This window comes from Anas acuta, chromosome Z (genome assembly GCF_963932015.1).
Source record: "Anas acuta chromosome Z, bAnaAcu1.1, whole genome shotgun sequence".
Taxonomy (NCBI): Eukaryota; Metazoa; Chordata; class Aves; order Anseriformes; family Anatidae; genus Anas; species Anas acuta.
The window spans coordinates 22,078,216-22,097,381 of NC_089017.1; the positions used below are offsets into that span (position 1 = coordinate 22,078,216).

Consider the following 19,166-nt stretch of genomic DNA (forward strand, 5'->3'; position numbering starts at 1 on the left):
TTCTTAATTATTTCACTTTGTGTAACGAACCTGCTGCAACAGTCAAATACATACCTTGCATTTGTCTTCCCTTGCATTCCAACACTGACAGAGTCCTGTGCATGAGGTGTGTCTGCATCCATCCTCACACAGGGCTGACATGCACGGGCCACCCTAGCTCCCCGACACCTGCCAGTAGCATGAAGCACTGCCTGCTTCTCCATGCCAATTGCTGGCTCTGTCTCAAGCTCTCCCTGTCCCTTCACAGTTGTTTTGTTTTGTTTTTGTCACTCTGATCACAGTAACTTACTTTAAAAGCTTAAGTGGGAGAAGTAGCATTTTTGAAATGTCACTTCCAGAAAATGAATGTCCAATGTTCTTCCAGATTTTTCTTTACAATACTGAGATGCAATTATTGTCATCATCCAGTCTTCCAATTCTCAGAAGAAAAGCTGTTTCCTCTATAGCTAACAGTTATTTTGCAGAAGCAAATGGCTTATACCTCCAGATAACAGCATTCAGTCTACTTACAGACATGGAATTTCACAGTCAGAAAACAGAGAAAAAGCACAAACTACTGAATTAACCAAAATACCATCTACTTCACCTTTTGTTCTTCATCCTTACCGGATAGTGTATCACTCCATGTATTTTAATTTAATGAAGTTGCTTTGAGAGATTCACTGCTAAGCTAGTAGTATCCCCTTACACTGACCCACTACTTTCACTTGATTGCATTTCACAACAAGCAACATACTGCTATAGCAACCTTTTGTAGATAAAAGCTCAGGGCTTCTGAAAGCATTGTGTTTTAAAGGACTGCTGATCTTAACTTTAGGCCCACCCTGAAAGGAGTAGTTATTTGTTCGCTAAATGGCAGCAGCTCTGAAATCTGAGGGGGGATCCTTTCATGACATTAATGCACCAAATTTATATCCTAAGCTCAGCAGCCACTTTGCAAAGGAGTTCACTAAATGCAACTGAGAACACAGTAAAAAACATTCCGTTAATCGTTTCATATTAGTTTTAGTTGTAGAGGTAATTATTTTAATTAGATCTACAAAAAAATAAAATTATTTGAGTCTCCTGAATGCCTGCCGATGGAGAGCTGGAGAGCATAACACAGACTACAAGTCACCAGTACTGATCATTAATGAATTTTCAACATCTGGATTTGGTGGTAGGTGGTGGGAAAAAAAAAATAATCCTGGCTGATAGAAATGTTGTAACTGAGGAGAATATCAAAAGATGTGAAATTAAAAAAAAGAAAAAAAAACTGCTGCCCATCTATGTGAAAATAATAATTAAGGGCTCCCCGTGTATACATGTAGACAACGCAGAATGCAAAAGTGCAAGTCTGATCAGCTTGCTACTGATTTGTTTGACACTACCAAACCAGTTTCACAGTGGTTTGTGTGGTTTATTGGATACTATTAAAATGTGGCATACTTCTCTTGTCTGAAATGAGGTGTTTTTTTTTTTTAAAAAAAAAAAATTTTAAATCCAAATCAGGCACAAAACAACTCTGATCTATAAAGGCACAAAACTACATAGCTTCCACTGAAAATGCAAATAGGTAGGTGTTCAAACATCTTTGTAGATCTTGACATGATATATGTTCTATATGAGCATCTTTACAACCAGTATCCCAAACAAGAAGCCCTGCAACCAAAATCCAACCAGAATGCAGTCCGTCCTGAACTCATGATTCTCTCTTGGGGCAATCAATACCCACTGATGTTCATTAACTGCTTGCCCCAAGTCAGGCCAAACAAAAAGTGCCTTTGGTGAAAACATCAAAGTAATTATCACCTAGAAGTTGTATTGCCCTAGCTAGTGCTACATATGGTGTTACCATGCCATGCCGTTCATTTTCTATCCATGAAGTACAGAGATCATGCTGGTCAGAGTATGGCCCTCAGAGGAATATACTGAGTCAATGTGCATGCTGCATCATCAAAGCCATCCACATACCGTGTAAAGGAAACTGCTGTTTACAGTTGCAATAACAGATGTATAGTTTGCAACTGCTAACAGCTGTTTATTGTTTCTCTGCAAATTTACCTTCCACTGGCATGACAATAGCTGCCTGAACACTGCTGGAGATATTAGATGTGAAGTTCCTTTTCCAACACTAACCAGCAGTAACCTACCTTTTTACCTGTGACCTACACTGTTTCACTGATTTATCTATTCCCTGAAAACTTCTAGTTGATGCCACCTGGAAATATAGTCCAGCCTGGTCCAGGGCCTGCCAAAGGTTCATGCAAGTGCTCATATTCATGCTGCTCTCAGCAGGGCTGCTACCATTGCAGCCACTTAGCCTGACCAGACACTCTGAGAGCGCCCACTTTTCTTAGCAAGACACTTAATCTCAACAAACAGCACCAGCCTCATAAGCAAATGGATAAAAACTTTTAATTAATTCCTAACAATCATACATCAAATATCCCAACTTCCATACTGATGCTTAGGAATGTCTTTTTGATTTTCTTTTCAGCTCTAAGGTGCATACAAAGATGCATCTTGGCAATGAAAGAGCTCTGATTAGAAAGTACAGTCCTGCAACCCTCATGGAGGTAAACCACCCAACAGCACATTGAATGTTTAATAGAAATACATGGGAGTTTTGCCACATGAAGACTTTTGGCCTGGATCCCAAAACTGTTTGCACAAGAAGTTACACTTTTGTAATCCACTCAGATCTTTGTTAATTTGATTCATTTTACCAGCATTTTCAGGCTGCAGTGTTCATTCAGTTAAACACTGCCCTCTCCTGGAAACTACTGACATTTTTCTGGCTTTTGCAATAAAGTTGATTAAGGCCTTTCCAGTCACTATGCATGCCATAATGTTTTTTGAACAATTTCAATTTTACACTGGAAAAACAATGCTCTGTAGGGAGTATAATGATTTACAAATCTCTCACAGTGTATGATTTGTGTATTCCACTGTTGCCTACTTACAGGTTTCTAATGTCATATGTAACATGATCTTCCTGAATAAATAAACAGTATATGAATCTATGCCAACTTTCCAGAACTTTTAGAGAGTTTAACATTATGGAATAAGAAACTGTACCTTCTACAGAGCTTGTCGTACTGCAGGGCATTTTTGGACCTTCCAGTGTCTCAACTTGGTTTGAATTAATACTCTATAAAAAAGAAATACATATCAAAATCACAGTAACTGTATTTGATGTCCATGACATTTAGATAAAAATTTACAAACAAAAGCAAAGACTAGCAAACAAATAAATTATACATGATACTAAAAACGCTTGATAGAGGTTCTACAGAATATTTTATCAGTTTCCCTCTCTCAAGAGGAAAATTACCCTCTGCTTACAGTACTTCCTTCTCTATGAGAAAGGCAGCACAGCAGTTAGCTAGAGTGGCTCTGTCCAGAAGCCTGGTTAACCTTGTCAGCATGCCTATAAAGAGCAATTTTTACTGATAAGAAATACAAAGAGCCTAAATCAGGACTAAACAATGACTACATAGCAAACCCAGCCTGCAAGCAGGAGTCCATGTACCCCTTGCTGATCTGACCCTTCGCTCAGGCACACACACAGCAGGCATTGCTCCACTGTCAATGAAAGCGGGGTGGTCAGGTCCAGTCACTTACTTTATCAATTACATTCAAAGAATGTAAGAAAAGGGAATGGAGGAGAGACTGTCTCATTTTGATTTGTTATTTTCACCTACAATTTTACTGCTTTTAATCTTTCCATCTATAGCTAGGATTCCCATGTATATGTCATCTCTCAGAACAGCAAGCAGATAACGGCATGGTAATTTAACTTCAAAAAAGAAAGTTAGAGATGACACTGAATTATTTTGATGTCTGAATTTTGCACCCAAATTGCTCCGAAGGCCACATAGCTATCATTCCAGCTCTTTCTCCCCCTTGGTAGGCCCAGTTACATTCTTCTCAGCTCCCACGCTTTCCTACTCCTACAGCTACCTGTCAGAAGTAAGCCCTTGTAGTCAGCTCCTCCTTGAGAAATTACAAAATCTATCCAACACCAGGCTACAAAGTTATTTTTAAAATGTAAATTATCTTACTCATTTTGGACAATTACTCTGTTTTGCCCTCTTTTTTTTTTTTTTTTTTAAACCCTGACACCATTTGATGCGTGGATGTCAGTCCATGGATTTCTTCTTCTCTTGTGGAGGACGCTTCTTCTGCGTGTCTCCAGCAAACCGATCACCTCGATCACCTCTACCCACTGGTTACAGCTCTGCTGGAGGTGCAAGACAAACCCCAAGAAGCTCACCTTTCCACTGCTTTCTCCCTATGCCTTCCTCCAACCCACATGTGCTCCCTGCAGCCTCACTGATGTATGCTGCTACCTCCATGGGGCCATTTCTGCCTCAAAGAGGTTTAAACTTGTGGGTTTAATCTTTTTTGAATTGCACAGCCCCTGAGGGTTTCCAGTGAAGGCAAGATTACTGCACAAGTAACTCAAGCTTACTAACAATCTTGTTTACTTTATCTTTTCCATTGCTCTTTTAGACTTGCAAGGAAAAGTGAAGCCACAGCTAGGGAGTGAAAAACATAAATGAGAAAGATCAGGTTTTGTTGGTGTGAATAAACAGAAAATTAGCTTCTGCTGCTCCCTTAGCCATCCATTTCACACACACAAATCCAGTGCTGCTTGCCACCATAATCAACACAAGCTCTTTCTGTTTAGTCCATGTCTTTTTCTGACTCAAACTGAAAATAACAATGTGGGCATTTATACAGTCTCAAAATACAATAAACTAGATTTACAGTCTTGGGGCTGAATGATCAAGTACAGCAGTAAATTCTAGCTCTATTTTAAACAACTACATATCTAGAAATCTCTGACACCCACCTTATGCTTTGGATCCAGCTAAGGGCTGCAAGTCATTTATAACAGAAGAAAAAATAATTTTACTTTATCTTTTGGATATAATACATAGTCTAAACATGACAGTTTTATTGCCTCCCCACAGACATTTCAGGATGGCACCTGGTCTATCGAAAGTTAATCAAACACTGTGACCTTCCTAATTATTCTGACTTATTTCTGTTTTAATAAAAGAAGTACAACACTGATGCTGGGATGGACATAGGGTCCACACAAAGAAGTATTTAGACTGCTGCAACTACAGGAATGAGCAAAAGGGAAAAGCACAACTGAAAGCTGATGGGCTTTTTTCTTAAAGTACAGAATTTTGCTACCTCAAAGAGTTTTTGTTTCTAAAAGCTGTGCAAACATCTAACATAGCACATTTTCTTATTCCATTTCCAATATCACAAGAAGAACATGGATTTGATGAGTTTAAGAAAAAGCCAACAATATAAATAACAATGCATTCCTCATTACTGTCTTGGTTTTGCCACTGGGTTTACTACCGTTTCCATGGGAAAACCACACAAACTGTAGGTATTCTGCACGCTACAAATACAGAGTAACTTTTTTTTTGTATGGGAGCAAATCAAAATCTTGGCAGTAAACACACAAGATTATACACAAGAGCTGTACAAAAAAATCACACCTTTAAGTTTTTGTGTTAACGAGTAGCTTATGTTCTAAGTTATAAGAACATGTATAATATAACAAAAGTGACTCAAGGAAAATAAGGAATGCTGAAATTAAACAAGGAAAAGGAAAGCTAAACTTTAAGACCAGAAAAAGAGAAAAGCCTGACTATTTTCAGTGTCTTTTCAGCTCACTAATTTTATGTCATGAGCTAGAACTATGATTGAGACATGCAGTCTCAATCCAAAATTATAGGTGAGCACCTGCACTGCTATTTAAAAACTCAGGTTTCCAACTCCTAACCTCCTAAGTTTACTTAATTTTAAGCTTGTCCTGAAGTTATCACAGTAGTGCTCCAGACACCTTACAGCAAAATAAGACCCAGTGCACCATAAATTCCTCCACAGCAAAAGTCCATAATCTGTATGTTCTTGCTGTGTATAATACACTGGGGTTGGTCCTGTGAGAAACTAAGTTGTGTTTTTGCAGTAGAGAGCTAATCTTCTGTATTCCAAGGTAGTTGTGTAGTCATAATAAGGAGAAATGCTAACTAGATAAGTGGACAGTAGAAGGCCTCACTGTTCCAAAATAAGATAAAAGCTTGAGAAAAACTGGATGAGCAGTTTGAGAGCAGTAAAACAAAGACCACAGGTTCTCAAAACATAAAAATGGAAAAAAAAAAAAAAAAAGGAAAAAAAAAAGGAAAAGGGAGAAATTAATGGGTTGAAGAAAAAAAATGTACTTATATGGTATAGAGGAGAGTTGAGTAGCTTGTGAACCTGTAGTACTCGGGCAATGAGGTGATCAGGCAATGGGTAATAGGGAACAAAAGGATATGATTTGTTTACTAAAATGCGCTCCTGATTGACAGGATGTCTGCCATTGCAATCGCAAATAAAACAGCTTCACAAAAGATCCTGTCCGAAAAAAAATACTGAGATTTTTCTCACAGTACATGGTAAGGGCTCACAGGCTTTACACTGGTACAAAGAAAAATGGACCTAAATTAAATATTTCAAAGTACCAACATGAATACAATGGCAATGTAATCGAAGAGACAGAGATTTCAGGGGGAGATATTCACCAGGAAGTCCACAGCAAACCAAAAACAATTTGGGGTGTAAACAAAACTTTGATAAAGTTCTCAAAATCTCTCACTCTCTCCAGCTTCATATACACGGTGAACTGCATTTACACACCCTGGAAGCCCACAGCAGTAATCCTTCATTATGCTAGCCATGGGTGAAACAGGCAGCTTCAACTAGAAGGCTATTCAAAAAAAAACAATCCAGATTGAAGAGCCCACAGCAAGAAATGTGTGAAGACAACCTGTGAGCGCCCTGAGCTGGGCTGGCACCCACCTTGCAGAGCAGGGGTCTGTTCATGAAGTACCTTCTGAAGAGCCTCACGTCCGACTCCAGCAAGTGCTTTGCAGTGTGGTCAAATGTCAGCGTCAGGGCCGATGACGAACGAACAAAGCGCATGCAGGCATCCTTGCCGATCTCCGCTCTGGAAATTTCAGGTGAGCGGCTGCCCTGGGAACTGGAAAGAACACACTCCTTGAGCCAAGGCAGATGCTCTGTGCGCAGCTAGGGTGAAAATACAATCGCAGCACCGTTCCCACTCCCCTGCAGTATGGCCCGCCAGCATCCCAGCACACTCACTGCAAAATCCTGAGGCAAAAAAAGCTTGAAACATCCACTGAAAACACAGCTGGGCAAACAAATACTTACCAAGGGCTCCTTTCAGGACTAGGAAACTTCTAGCGATTGGCATGGAAAAAACAAAGACTGCTCTAGAAGTGGTGAGTGGTTAGTCACTAATAAAACAAGCCCGTGAGAGCAAGCTGTGACAATACCTATTTCTCCTAATTGCTGTCAATTAGCAGTAGTACCTTTTCCTGTTACTGTTGCCATATATAGCAGTAGGACATGACTGGCAGCTAGCAGATTTGTTATCCCATCACAGAGAGTAAAACAGAAAGTGTCTCAAGGGAGTACAGCATTGTTTGGACATTACAAACAATTCATAACATAATGTACCATACTGCTCTTTCACGTATTTTCTTCAGACAAACTGAAATGTGCATAATTCTCACATCAGCTATACACTGCACTGAACTGGGACTGAGCGAGCCTCACTAAGAAAAAAAAAATGTAAAGCATTCAAATTCTGGCATATTTCCCCATATTTGCAAAGAAAACCAGCAGTAAGAAGGGCTCCTGGCACTGAGCATTTCGCACTGAGAGACACACACATCAGGCAGAACTGCAGGTCAGTGCAAGGGAAGCTCTCGACAGCTGAGGTGTGCCAGAAAGCACTTGTCCTTGAAGTCATCTGTCAGCCTGGAGGAAGTCTGGCGAAAACACAGTCATCACTGCAGTGCTGGGGGTTCTACCCTCTCCCTTGATTACAACCTGAGACTTTACAAAGGCCACAAAGTCACCCAAGGCCTTTGTGAAAGTCATGTCTCTGCACCTGTGTGCCCCCCCATGTGCATTTTAAGGGATGCCCTTACTTGTTAGCAGCAGGTTTGGGCCCAGCTAAGCCAAGGCCTTTTCAGCTTCCCATGCTGCCCTCCCAGCAAGGAGGCTGGGGGTGCACAAGAAGCTGGGAGGAGACACAGCCAGGACAGCTGGCCCTAGGGGGCGAGAGGGGTGTCCCATACCACATGGCATCATACTAGGCAATAGGAACAGGGAGAGAGGGCCTGGGGGTCTGTCACTGCTCCGGGTCTGGCTGGGCATCAGTCAGCAGGTGGTGAGTGACTGCATTGCACAAAACTCGTTTTATGCACATATTTAATTACTATTATTATGTTCCCTTCCTTTTCTGTCCTATTAAACTGTTTTTACCACAGCCCAAGCGTTTTACCTTTTTTTTTTCTGATTCTCTCTCCCATTCCACTGCAGGGAAATGAGTGAATGGCTGCGTGTCGCTGTGCTGCCTGCCAGGTTAAACCACAACAAACTCCTGTCAGACAGGTGTGTTCTCTAACAAGTCCCGGAAAAGGAGTACTTGTTATTTAATGATTTCCTTTTACCTCCCTCATGAATCCAAAATTATGAAATGCCAGAATACAAACTCATAAGGCTACAAATTAACATCCGATGCTATTTACACAACAGCCTGAAGGAAAAAAAAATAATAATCCCTAACTGAATCATGACAATAGCTTAAAATCACACAAGTGCATTGTTGATACTAACACTATTAATGGATTTGCAAATGCAATGAAGGATACACATCATAATCTTGCTTTACTTGTAAATAAGTGCCACTTGAAGTGGTAATAAAGATAAGAAGTAACAGAAACCAATACATGATAGAATCATAGGCAAGTCTTTTGAGAAAAAAATTACTTCCCACATCCCTTAACAGATGAAGAGTTTTTCAGGAGAAACAACAAACCATTATACTCACTTTGTGAAGACCTCAACAAGTTTGGAGTGCCCGTTTTGTACAGCCAAATCTAATGGTGTTGCTCCATCCGCATTAGGTAATGTTAATGCCACCGACCCTCCAGGCTGGGCTGCTAAGAACTGGGAGAGTTCAATCAAGCCTAATTTCATCACAAGATGGAGAAGAGTTTCCTTCTGTGTAGGTTCTGAAAAACACAATAAACAAATAAAATCATAACTACCAAAACTGGTATTTTGTTGGCTTAGAAACATCAAATGAAACTTTTTTTACACTGAAGCAATAGCTCAGCTCAGGTTCAGACCCATGGAAGTATTTAGGCAGTATTATCTATTAGGCAGTATTATTTATTAGTATTATTAGGAAGTATTATTTATCCATCTTTCACTGAAATCAATAGAGTTCAGTGCTTAATTGTATCTGTAGAGCTAACTCAGGATATACAAATACCATCTAAGTCCAGGAGGTAAAGAAAACACTTTGAATTACATGATTTCACTACTTCTTTCTTCATGTATAGTATAGCATTCAGCACAAGGGATGTCCCAATATGTAATACAGAAGATAGCTGAGGTAATTTCTCAGCTGCTGTGCACAGCCTCAGCAACACAAAACATGACAGCATGGCTAAGTATTTATTTTATTTTATTTTACTGTAATTAGAGTTTGTGGTTTTTCAGGGAAGCCTGCTTAACAGCGTGCTAAGACATCCATAGTGGTGCAGTGTGACATAAGCTATCACACCTGTGGGTAAAGCATGCAGTTCTGGTGTCACTTGTCTTGTCAATAGTTCTTTTGTCAATAGTTCTTGTGTCACTTTTTATGAAAGGTGGCCTCATCCACCAATTTCTCCTCTTTACTTTTTAACACAATCATCAAGTTCAACTGAGGCTGAACCTTAAAATAAAGCAATAGACAACATGGACTAAATCATGTGATGCTGATTGTCATTCACTTGAGCCATTTGCTTGACTTTATTCAAAGTAAGATTTATCTGTCTACATACATTTTCAAACACAAAGCCTCTAGTTTAAGGGCAATAAATGAATATTAGCTCAAGTGCTACTAAACATATTCCTTACATCGGTATTTTGGTATGAAGCTAAATATTAGGGTGTTTTCACAAGCACTGACTTGGGACTGGGCTGCTGACTTGGGGCCCCAGCTATATGTAATACTTATGGCTGGGCTGAAACTAACGGTAGTTGTGAGATGCAATAATTACACATTTTGATATTGAAAATACACCAAGGAACTTTTCCATATATCAAATCTAGCACTTTTTCCTAAAATCAATATATTTTTGAGCTTGCACAGACAACAAATCACGGCAGAAAATTGTGTTTAGGCTTTTTTTTTTTTTTTTACATCAGCTGTGCAAAATACAAACAGCAGCATTTAAAATATATAGAATAACCATAAAACAAAATCTGTTTCTTATCTTATCGAGGGACCATCAACACACCCATTTTTTCCAACGAGAGACCTATCCTAGCTCTAGTGCCATCTGCAAGCCCACACATGCTAGCCCAGGCTTTCAAAGCTTCTGACCTCTTTTCAGTCCACCTAGTCTGAAACACACTGCATAAACAGCTATGTTTCCAGAAGGGAAACTACAAGATATGTCAGAAGAAAGAAAAAGTGGGAGGAAAAGGTTTATCAGAAGAGCATCAGTGAAGAACTTGGCTCCTTTTGCTTATCTTCCACACAGACAAGCTCAAGAATAACCAGGAGGAGGTAGCATTAGAAACTCCCTTCTCTCTCCTTTCTGCTCTTGGGGAAAATGTTCTCTGCTTCATCCCTCAGCACTGCTGCATAGCTAAGGCCAGGGCCACTGTCTCCTCTGCAGCCTGTCCCAGGTACAGCAAGGGATGGCTGCTGCACATGGCCCCTGCCTGTGTGGGGCTTTGCATGTAATGCACACAGAGCTGTGCTGATGTGGGTGCACAGAGCTGATGATATGGGTGCCAGCATATCTAGCAATAGCCAGCTGATGCTGGTTGAGAATTCAGAGCAAAATCTAGGACACATATGCCTAAAAATGAATCACCTGGTCCTGTAGGGTCTGGATGACTCACTAAGACAAGTGAAGATGAGAGCCTCAGAGAGAAGCTTCACAGAAACCCATGCACGTGGCTGGCTAAAGTCAGCCCACAGGCAATACAGATCATTAGAATCTCACTCCAAATCACAGCTTCAAACAGTGAAACAAAGGATGATGTGCCACTTCAGAAATGGAAGACCTCCATTCGACTTCCTCCTTGGCCAGATGGGATGTAGACCCACATCTTCACACTTCTTCAGGTCACCCCCTTCAGATGGAAGCACAGCCTGTCTGCTCCATTAACGAGTAATTGAAAGTGGCTCACCAACTATGCAGAAGGAAATTCAAGGGACACAGGGCAGGAGGAGACCATAAAAGCAGCAGCCCGACTCTACAGCAACAGAGCATGGCTGGGAACCAGACATCAGTGTTTCCATGTCTGGCATGTTTATATTTACACCAAGGAGTTAGAGTTTCCTGGAGATGCCCAGGAAATTTTGTGGTATAAAACACAGTCCCAAGGCCATATTATGCGTTTCCAGACTAAAATATTCACTAAAGCATGAGCTTTCAGAAGTGCTCCTTGCTCTTGAGCTCTTAAATTCTGCTGAAGTCCCACTTTAGACATCATAGTAGGACTCTGGATGATTCAAATTTGGCCATTATTTTCTAAATAAGCAACCAGTGCATAAGACCATCTAATTAAAACACATGCAAATGTTTTAACCAGTATTAAGTACACTAAGCATCTGATTATATATTAACCACACCCCAACCCTCAGATTAAAGACAGAAATAAAAGGACAAACTATACTCTGAACTCCACTGCCTGATTAAAACTTTGGCCTTGGGTCACTGGGTTTCAGTGTCTATTGTAACACTGTAATTAATAAAACAAACAAACAAACAAAAAAGTGCACACACACACAAACCACAGATAAATTTACAATGGGCAAAATATGATTAGGACTTTTCTGCTCAGTAAAAAAGGGAGCCCTTAGGAAGACTCCCATAAGGAGTAGCCTAGGCAGTAGCCTACCCTAAGCTCTAACACTGCAGCAAATAAAGTTACATTTCTGGAGGCCGAATCTTAAAAACAATGTAGTGTGAATAAGTCTACCACAAAATAACCTAGTTTTAAAATTAACTTAAATAACACTTATTAATCTCTGCGGTCTTAAAACATGATTTACAATAATATCTTCTGTTATCTCACCACAAATATTCTGGTAACTAATTTTTACCTGTCCAACCCAATGACCTTCATCTAACACTAGACTCAGTTTGCTCATGGCTACCTTATAAGCATGTTGTAGCAGAACCAGCCTGGCAGTTCAACCAGCTGATTTCACTAGCACTTAGTTAGAAACAGTACTTAGATCCCTCTGCAATCTTCAACTCCAAAGGGTCTTTGCTGGGCTACTCTCCTACTACTCCCATCTGGCTTGCCTAGGAGCAGGCAAAACCCGATGGTGATTACTAACACCTTCAGGATACTAAAATCTGAAATATAAAGCTTAAGGTCTGCAAGATAAATAGGAAGGTAAATGAGTTCTTTCAATACAACAAAAATATTTTTCACCAAAAGGATGGTCAAACATTGGGACAGGCTACCCGGAGGGGTTACGGACCCCTCTGTCCTTTGGAGGTACTCAAAAATTGAAATTGAGCAACCTGATCCAACTCTGATGCTAGCCACGAGCAGGGGGCAGGAACAGACCACCTCCAGCAATCCTGTCCATCTAAATTCTGCATTCTGCTATGGTTCTATTTATGATTAGCAATACCAAAGGGGAAAAAAAAAAAAAAAAAAGTAAAGTTCTGATTTTTTTAGCCACTTTTTTCATAAGAACAGCTTCCAGTCTCAATTCTTCTCTTTTACTCTTCCTCTTCTGGCTCCTCAATGGCAGGGAACAAATGGCATTTTCCCATATTTTTTCATTTTCATTTACTCTTCCCTTGAGGAAGATTTGTAATGTGGCAAAATGGCAAAACAAATGCAACAATAAATAAAAATACCACATCAAGAAACAAAAATAAAGATGTGGTGAAAAAAAAAAACACAACATAATTCATTGAACTTCATTCAGCGGCCAAAAAAAAACAAACCAGAACAAAACAAAAAAACAAACAAAACAAAACAAACAACAACAACAAAAAAAAAAAAACACGGAAGAAAAACAGGAAACAATGAAAACATAAGATTTCTTCAACAAATTCATATTTAAGTGGTATAAAATACCATTTTCCATCAAGACACACAAAAAAACAATTACTAACATTTGAAAGACGCACTGCTGGCTGATTCATACAAGGTTAGATACCACAAGCAGGTGGTGCTGTAAAGGATATGCACTATCAGGACGTTGTTTTGCATCGCATCCCGGTTCTCCAGCCAAAACACCCTGTTTGAGTTACACTGAGCTGAGCCAACACAATCTGTTTTAAACATTAAATAAATCCCTTTGTTCTTCCTTGCACCTGAATCTCTTCCTACGTCCAAAACAATAAACTAAAAACAAATATTTCTCTCTGACAGAAATGACTAAGCCCTTTCTGGGCTATGAATCTCATTCATTTCCTGGAAGGAGAACGAAAACTCAAGACTTGTGACTTGAAAAGCAGAGGGAGACATCAAAACAGTCTGACAAATTCCAGTTTTTCCTGGCTTCATTCTTTTATGTATTACTCTTAATTTTTTTTTTTAAATTTTCCCCTAGGTACGAGTTTATAAAGAAGTCTTCTGTGCACCCCACTACTGCAGAAACATACATACGTGCTGATCTCACATGGCAAATGGTTTTGTGAACACACAGCAGTGAGGCATGAAGTCAGTACTGTTCTGAAACCTAACCCCTTTCTACTTACTAACTGGAATATCCCCTTTTTCTATTCCTCACATCATCTGCCCTTCTGTAGGGTACTTTTATCGATTAAACTGCTGGATTTGGTGATCTGTGTAGATCCCTTCCAGCTGTAACTATTCCAGTCTATTCCGATACCCTTCAACCTAGTTCAGACAGAGCTGGCCCAAGCCCAGGAGATGGGTTACAACAGTCAGGCACATCTGCTGCTCTTGGTTTGGCCAAACCCAACCAGCAGCCACCAGCCTGACACTGAGACATGTTTGAGTGCATGTAGCATAGCAGGACCATAATTAGCACCAAGTAGAAACAGTAACAGGATTTACAGTGAAAGCGAGCAGGGAAGGGAAATGAAAATGTCAAAAATGCAACAGAAAACAGAACAGCGTTCCCCAAAAGCAGCCTATAAAGCAGAGAAGTTGGATACTTCAAGTCATTCTGTGAGAAACTAAGTTGTGTTTTTGCAGTAGAGAACTAATCTTCTATATTCCAAGGTAGCTGTAGTCATAATAAGGAGAAATGCTAAGCAGATAAGTGAACAGTAGAAGGCCTCACTGTTCCAAAATAAGATAGAAGCTTGAGAAAAACAGGATGAGCAGTTTGAGAATGGTAAAACAAAGTTCTCAGGTTCTCAAAACATAAGAAAGGGGGAAAAAAGGAAAAAGGTGAAATTAAAGGGTTGAAAAAAAAAATTGTAAATATATGGTATAGAGGAGCATTGAGGAACTTGGGAACCTGTAGTACTCAGGCAATGAGGAAACAGGGGAGGTGATCAGATGTCAGGTAATAGGGAATAAAAGGCTATGATTTGTTTACTAAAATGCTCTCCTAATTGGCAGGATGCTTGCCATTGCAATCACGAACAAAATAGATTCAGAGAAGATCCTGTCTGAAGAAAATTATTGAGATTTTTCTCACAATTCCACAAGACCTATTCCTAGAAAACAATTACAGAGCATTTATGAAATAAAATGAAAATTCTCTTTGTTTCTGAAACAGAATTAAACAAGTATAGACACTGTTCTGTTCTCTATGAGCCACAGCTAATTTTCATAATTCAGAGTGTAATTTTATTGCTTCTACTAATAGCCTCAAACGTAAAAGAGCACTCTTCCTCAAGAAAAAAAATGTAGTAGTGACAAAGCTGGCAGGAAACGTTCTTGTTTCACTACCAGCACAGTTATGTCAGCCAGACAACCTGACCTCAGCCTCCCAGCAATGCCCTTAAAGCAAACTGAGACACCCTCAGCCACCTGTGTGTAATGCAGATGCCTTGCAGAGTCCACGCTCCTGCACTTGCGCGCCCATTCTGACAGCCAGGGGACAAAAGTCTGAGCATGCCAAGGACATAAGAGGTGCAGAGAGGATGCTGTGTCCATGTCTGATGGGGCTGCCAGCCCTGAAAGACTGCCCTAAGCTGACCCTACTACAGGAAGCACAGAGACATCCTCTGAAGGTTATCATAGAGCATTTCTCATCCAAATGAATCCATCTCTTCTTTTCATCTTTTTTTTTTTTTTATCTGAACATAAAAACTGTGAGAGGATTCTCCTTTTCTGACCAACCTTAACAAATTAATTGGGTTAATATTTATTACAGTTTAGCTTCCTAAATTGAGCGATCCAGTTTTCAGAATGAAAATGTCCATTACGAAAGTACAATTAACAAATAAGCAGCTTCTCCACTCCTGTCCCTCTTTCCCCTTTCTTCAAACCCACCAAGGAGTACGTGTCCAAGCACAGCACCTCCACTGGGTCCTCAATTTCCCCTGGCAGCAAACTGGCTGTGGGCCAGGTGATCAGACCATCTGACCCTTTTTTGTGAGCACGCGTTTTCTGACATAGCTGTCTAACAGGCACTTATTACAAGTGAGGATTACCAGAAGGTTCGTGCTTTCTTGTTTCCTTTGTTGAACTTTAAATAATGTGGATAACAAGTTCTGACCTGTGCAACTGCACTAAATTCCTGAATTATTTGCAATGCTCCCTAGACAATCCAGTCTCTCTCTTTATCCAGTACTTTTTATGCCTTATAAAGGGAATACAAACACTTTTTCCAAATACCATAGCTCCTATGAATAAATTATTCTTCCATCTTTCCATCAACCCATACGTCTCTAAATCCTCATAAAAAATGAAAGAGATCCAAAAACACCAGATGGTGCAACAATTTTCTCAAGCCATGTGTCACTCAAAAGTATTTTTTTTCTAATAAAAATAGCCCAACAGGCCCAAAAACTGACAGAATCAGCAGCAATTTAGTCTCACAGGCATGAGATCCTAACTAGTGATGAATGATACCACCCAAAATCTTTCATAATACTGATACTAAAATGAACATCCTGACACTGTCACGTGTCAAGACACTAAGCAGACCTTCACGACAAGGAGTTTCAGGGACATCAAGGACGGAGAAAGGGTCTCCCCCTCTTTTTAGCTCCCATATTTCTCCCCCAGTTCGATCTTTTTCAGGTGGTGTCAGGGAAGAAGCAAGGTGCTGGGGCAGCCTTTCATTACTTCATGGTGGAACAGGAAGAACCTCCTTCTCCTCTTCCTCTCACCTGTCCAAGGCCCTCCTTCCACACTCCAGTTCCTTATCCCTCCCTCTCCTTCCCCTGCATGCACAGGGCTCCCTCTGCAACATGCAACCAACCCATGGCTTTGCTCAGCTTCTTGGCACTGGGACAAAAATACTGGTACGGAGACAACAAGTGGGTTAGAATGTACGTCAGTGCTTCTCAGGCTCAGGTGAAAGAGAATATGGCTGTGAGACAAAAAAAAAAAAATGCTTTCAGAAAAGAAAGAGAAAGGATACAGGAGATGAAGAAGAATTGTACAAATTAATTAGAAGAGACTAAAAGAGATGGGCCTCATGAACAGAAAACACAGGAGAAAAAAAATGGAAGAACTATGTAGAGACTTTTAAAGTAAAATGCTGAATACTCAGTTACTGTGGGTAAGCTGCTCTCCTGTCAAGTTGACTACATACACTCTGAGATCACTTGCAAGTGATGCATTTAAAGGACTCCATAGACTTCTGTCCCAAAAGGCCTAGAGTCAGGACTTCTCTGGGTATGGAAGGCTCTCCACCACCTATCTGTCTTAACAGAGGCACAGAAAACTCCCCTCAAAGGCCAGGATCCATCTTGTCCTGGTTCAGCCTCAGTTTTCTTTGCTGTATCAACACATCCTTTCCATAGCACTGGCAGCAACACATTTTATTGTTGCCTCACAAACTGACAGAGGGCAGAACTACACTACATAAGGAGTGGAGGGAGAGACAGGGAATGACAGTCCACCCTTGGGCTGAAGGAAAAGCTAGCCAGAAACCTTTTGGGAGCCCTCAGTCAACAAGGGTTGCCAGCCTTTGCCTTCCTGCCCAGCAGGGACACCCCTTACAAGGACTTTGTCACTCTGGGAGAGGAGAGAGCCAACCACCCAGATGTAACACTGGCACTGCCTGGAAAGCAGGGAGAAGATCCCCATTTAAAGCAGTGCCTGAGGTATGAATGCAGATGTGACCTGCACACATCAATGGAGAGTACTGCAGCTAGGTCAGGGCAATCCCAGACATGAGCACAGACAGGGAGAAGAACCCATTGAGAGCAGCCCTGCAGAGAAGGACTTGGGGGTTCTGGTGGGCAAAAGGCTCAGCATGAGCCAGCAGTGCACGACTGCAGCCCAGAAAGACAGCATGTGGAGGGAGGTGATTGTTCCCCTCTGCTCTGCCCTTGTGAGACCCCACCTGGAGTGCTGCATCCAAGTCTGGGGCCCCCAGCACAAGAAGGATGTGGGTGTGTTACAGTTGGTCCAGAGGAGGGCCATGAAGTTGGTTGGAGGGCTGGAGCACCTCTCCTATGACTAAGAGAGCCGGGGCTGTTCTGCCTAAAGAAGAGAATGCTCCAGGGCGACTTTATTGCAGCTTTTCAGTACTTAAAGGGGGCTTATAAAAAAGAGGGAAAGCAACTTTTTGCTCTGGCAGATAAATGACAGAATAAGGGGAATGGTTTTAAACTAAAAGAGGGGATATTTAGATCAGGTGTTAGGAGGAAATTCTTGGGTGGTTGGTGAGGCCCTGGCACAGGCTGCCCAGAGAAGCTGTAGATGCCCCATCCCTGGAAGTGTTCAAGGCCAGGCTGGATGGGGCTTTGGGCAACCTGGTCTGTGGGAGGTGTCCCTGCCCATGGTAGAGGGGTTGGGACTGGGTGCTCCTTAAGGTCCCTTCCACCCCAAGTTGTTCTGTGATTCTATGATTCCTGGTTAGACACACACTCCCCACAAGAGGCATGAATGACCACTGAGTCTGAGCAATTTAATCTATAAATGCTGCGGTACACCTCAAAATTGACAGCTAGCAAAACTAAAAATTTGCGATTTGGGTAGCAGCTGCCCTGGCAGAGCTCTGCCTGGTACTGGCTGTGCTGGTCTCTGATCCCCCAGACTCACAACACACACAGCAGAAACTTCCCCGAGTTTCAGGCAAACAGGTAGGCATCTAGATTTGGCCAAGCATCTCTCACTAGCTCTGGTGTCCTGCTGTTACTTCTGGACTGGGCTTCAGCTGGTTTTGATGAAAAGCTTAGCGAAATCTGTGAAAAAACTACAGCTGATTTCTTCAGACTTTGAATCAAGATCTTCACTGCTACAAAACAGTCATTCCAGAATTTGAGCGATGTGAACAAATATTTACTACACATGAAAATGAAACAAGTAAATCCAATGTCTAGCCAATATTTGAATGAGCCTTGGTATTTGTTTTTACATCTCTTGAAAGAGCTATTTACAGCAGACAGACAAAAATTATCCTTCTCCTGAGGAAGGCAGTAGCGGATTTCAAGCTGACTGTCATTAAGAATTAGAAAGATTTAAGACAGGGAAAAATCCTCACCCAGAGAAATGGGCTAAGCATTGTGTTTTCAGTTCCCAAAAGCTTGCATGAATCTCTCCTTCAGTTTGGCTCATATGGAAACTGCCTGTCCTCCAAATTTTAGCAATTTAAAGTACTAAGAGGAAAACAGCCAAAAGTACCAAATTTTCAATGAAAAACATGTGAAGCCATCAAGTTTAACACTGTTTCCAACCTCAGCTATAAATCAACTCAGTCTGCAAAAAAAATTACACTCTTCAGCAAAAAGTAACTACAGTTTTGTGTTTGCAATGAAACATGAAGCCAGGCAAATTTCACCTGATTTTGTTACAAAATTTTTCAATAGCATACCCTAATGTAAGGTTTCATGTATATTTTCATTCCACTTTCTATTAAAAAAAAAAAAAAAAATCAAAACTTGGTTAATGATACTCTCCCCTAAGAATAATCATAGTTGCAAGTAAAGCATAAATACTTACAG

At 40.8% G+C, this 19,166-nt stretch overlaps 1 protein-coding gene across 6 annotated transcripts in view; it reads right to left on the reverse strand.

Annotated features, from left to right (window-relative positions):
* ARHGEF28 (Rho guanine nucleotide exchange factor 28) overlaps window positions 1–19,166 on the reverse strand; it is a 127,198-nt gene that overhangs the window by 74,801 nt on the left and 33,231 nt on the right. For all 6 annotated transcript variants that reach the window (XM_068666818.1, XM_068666816.1, XM_068666819.1 and 3 more), the window contains 3 exons: window positions 8,915–9,098; window positions 6,853–7,033; window positions 3,061–3,133 (listed from right to left, as the gene is read on the reverse strand). In XM_068666818.1, the coding sequence (XP_068522919.1) occupies window positions 3,061–3,133; window positions 6,853–7,033; window positions 8,915–9,098 (438 nt within the window). The remainder of the gene's footprint in view (window positions 1–3,060; window positions 3,134–6,852; window positions 7,034–8,914; window positions 9,099–19,166) is intronic.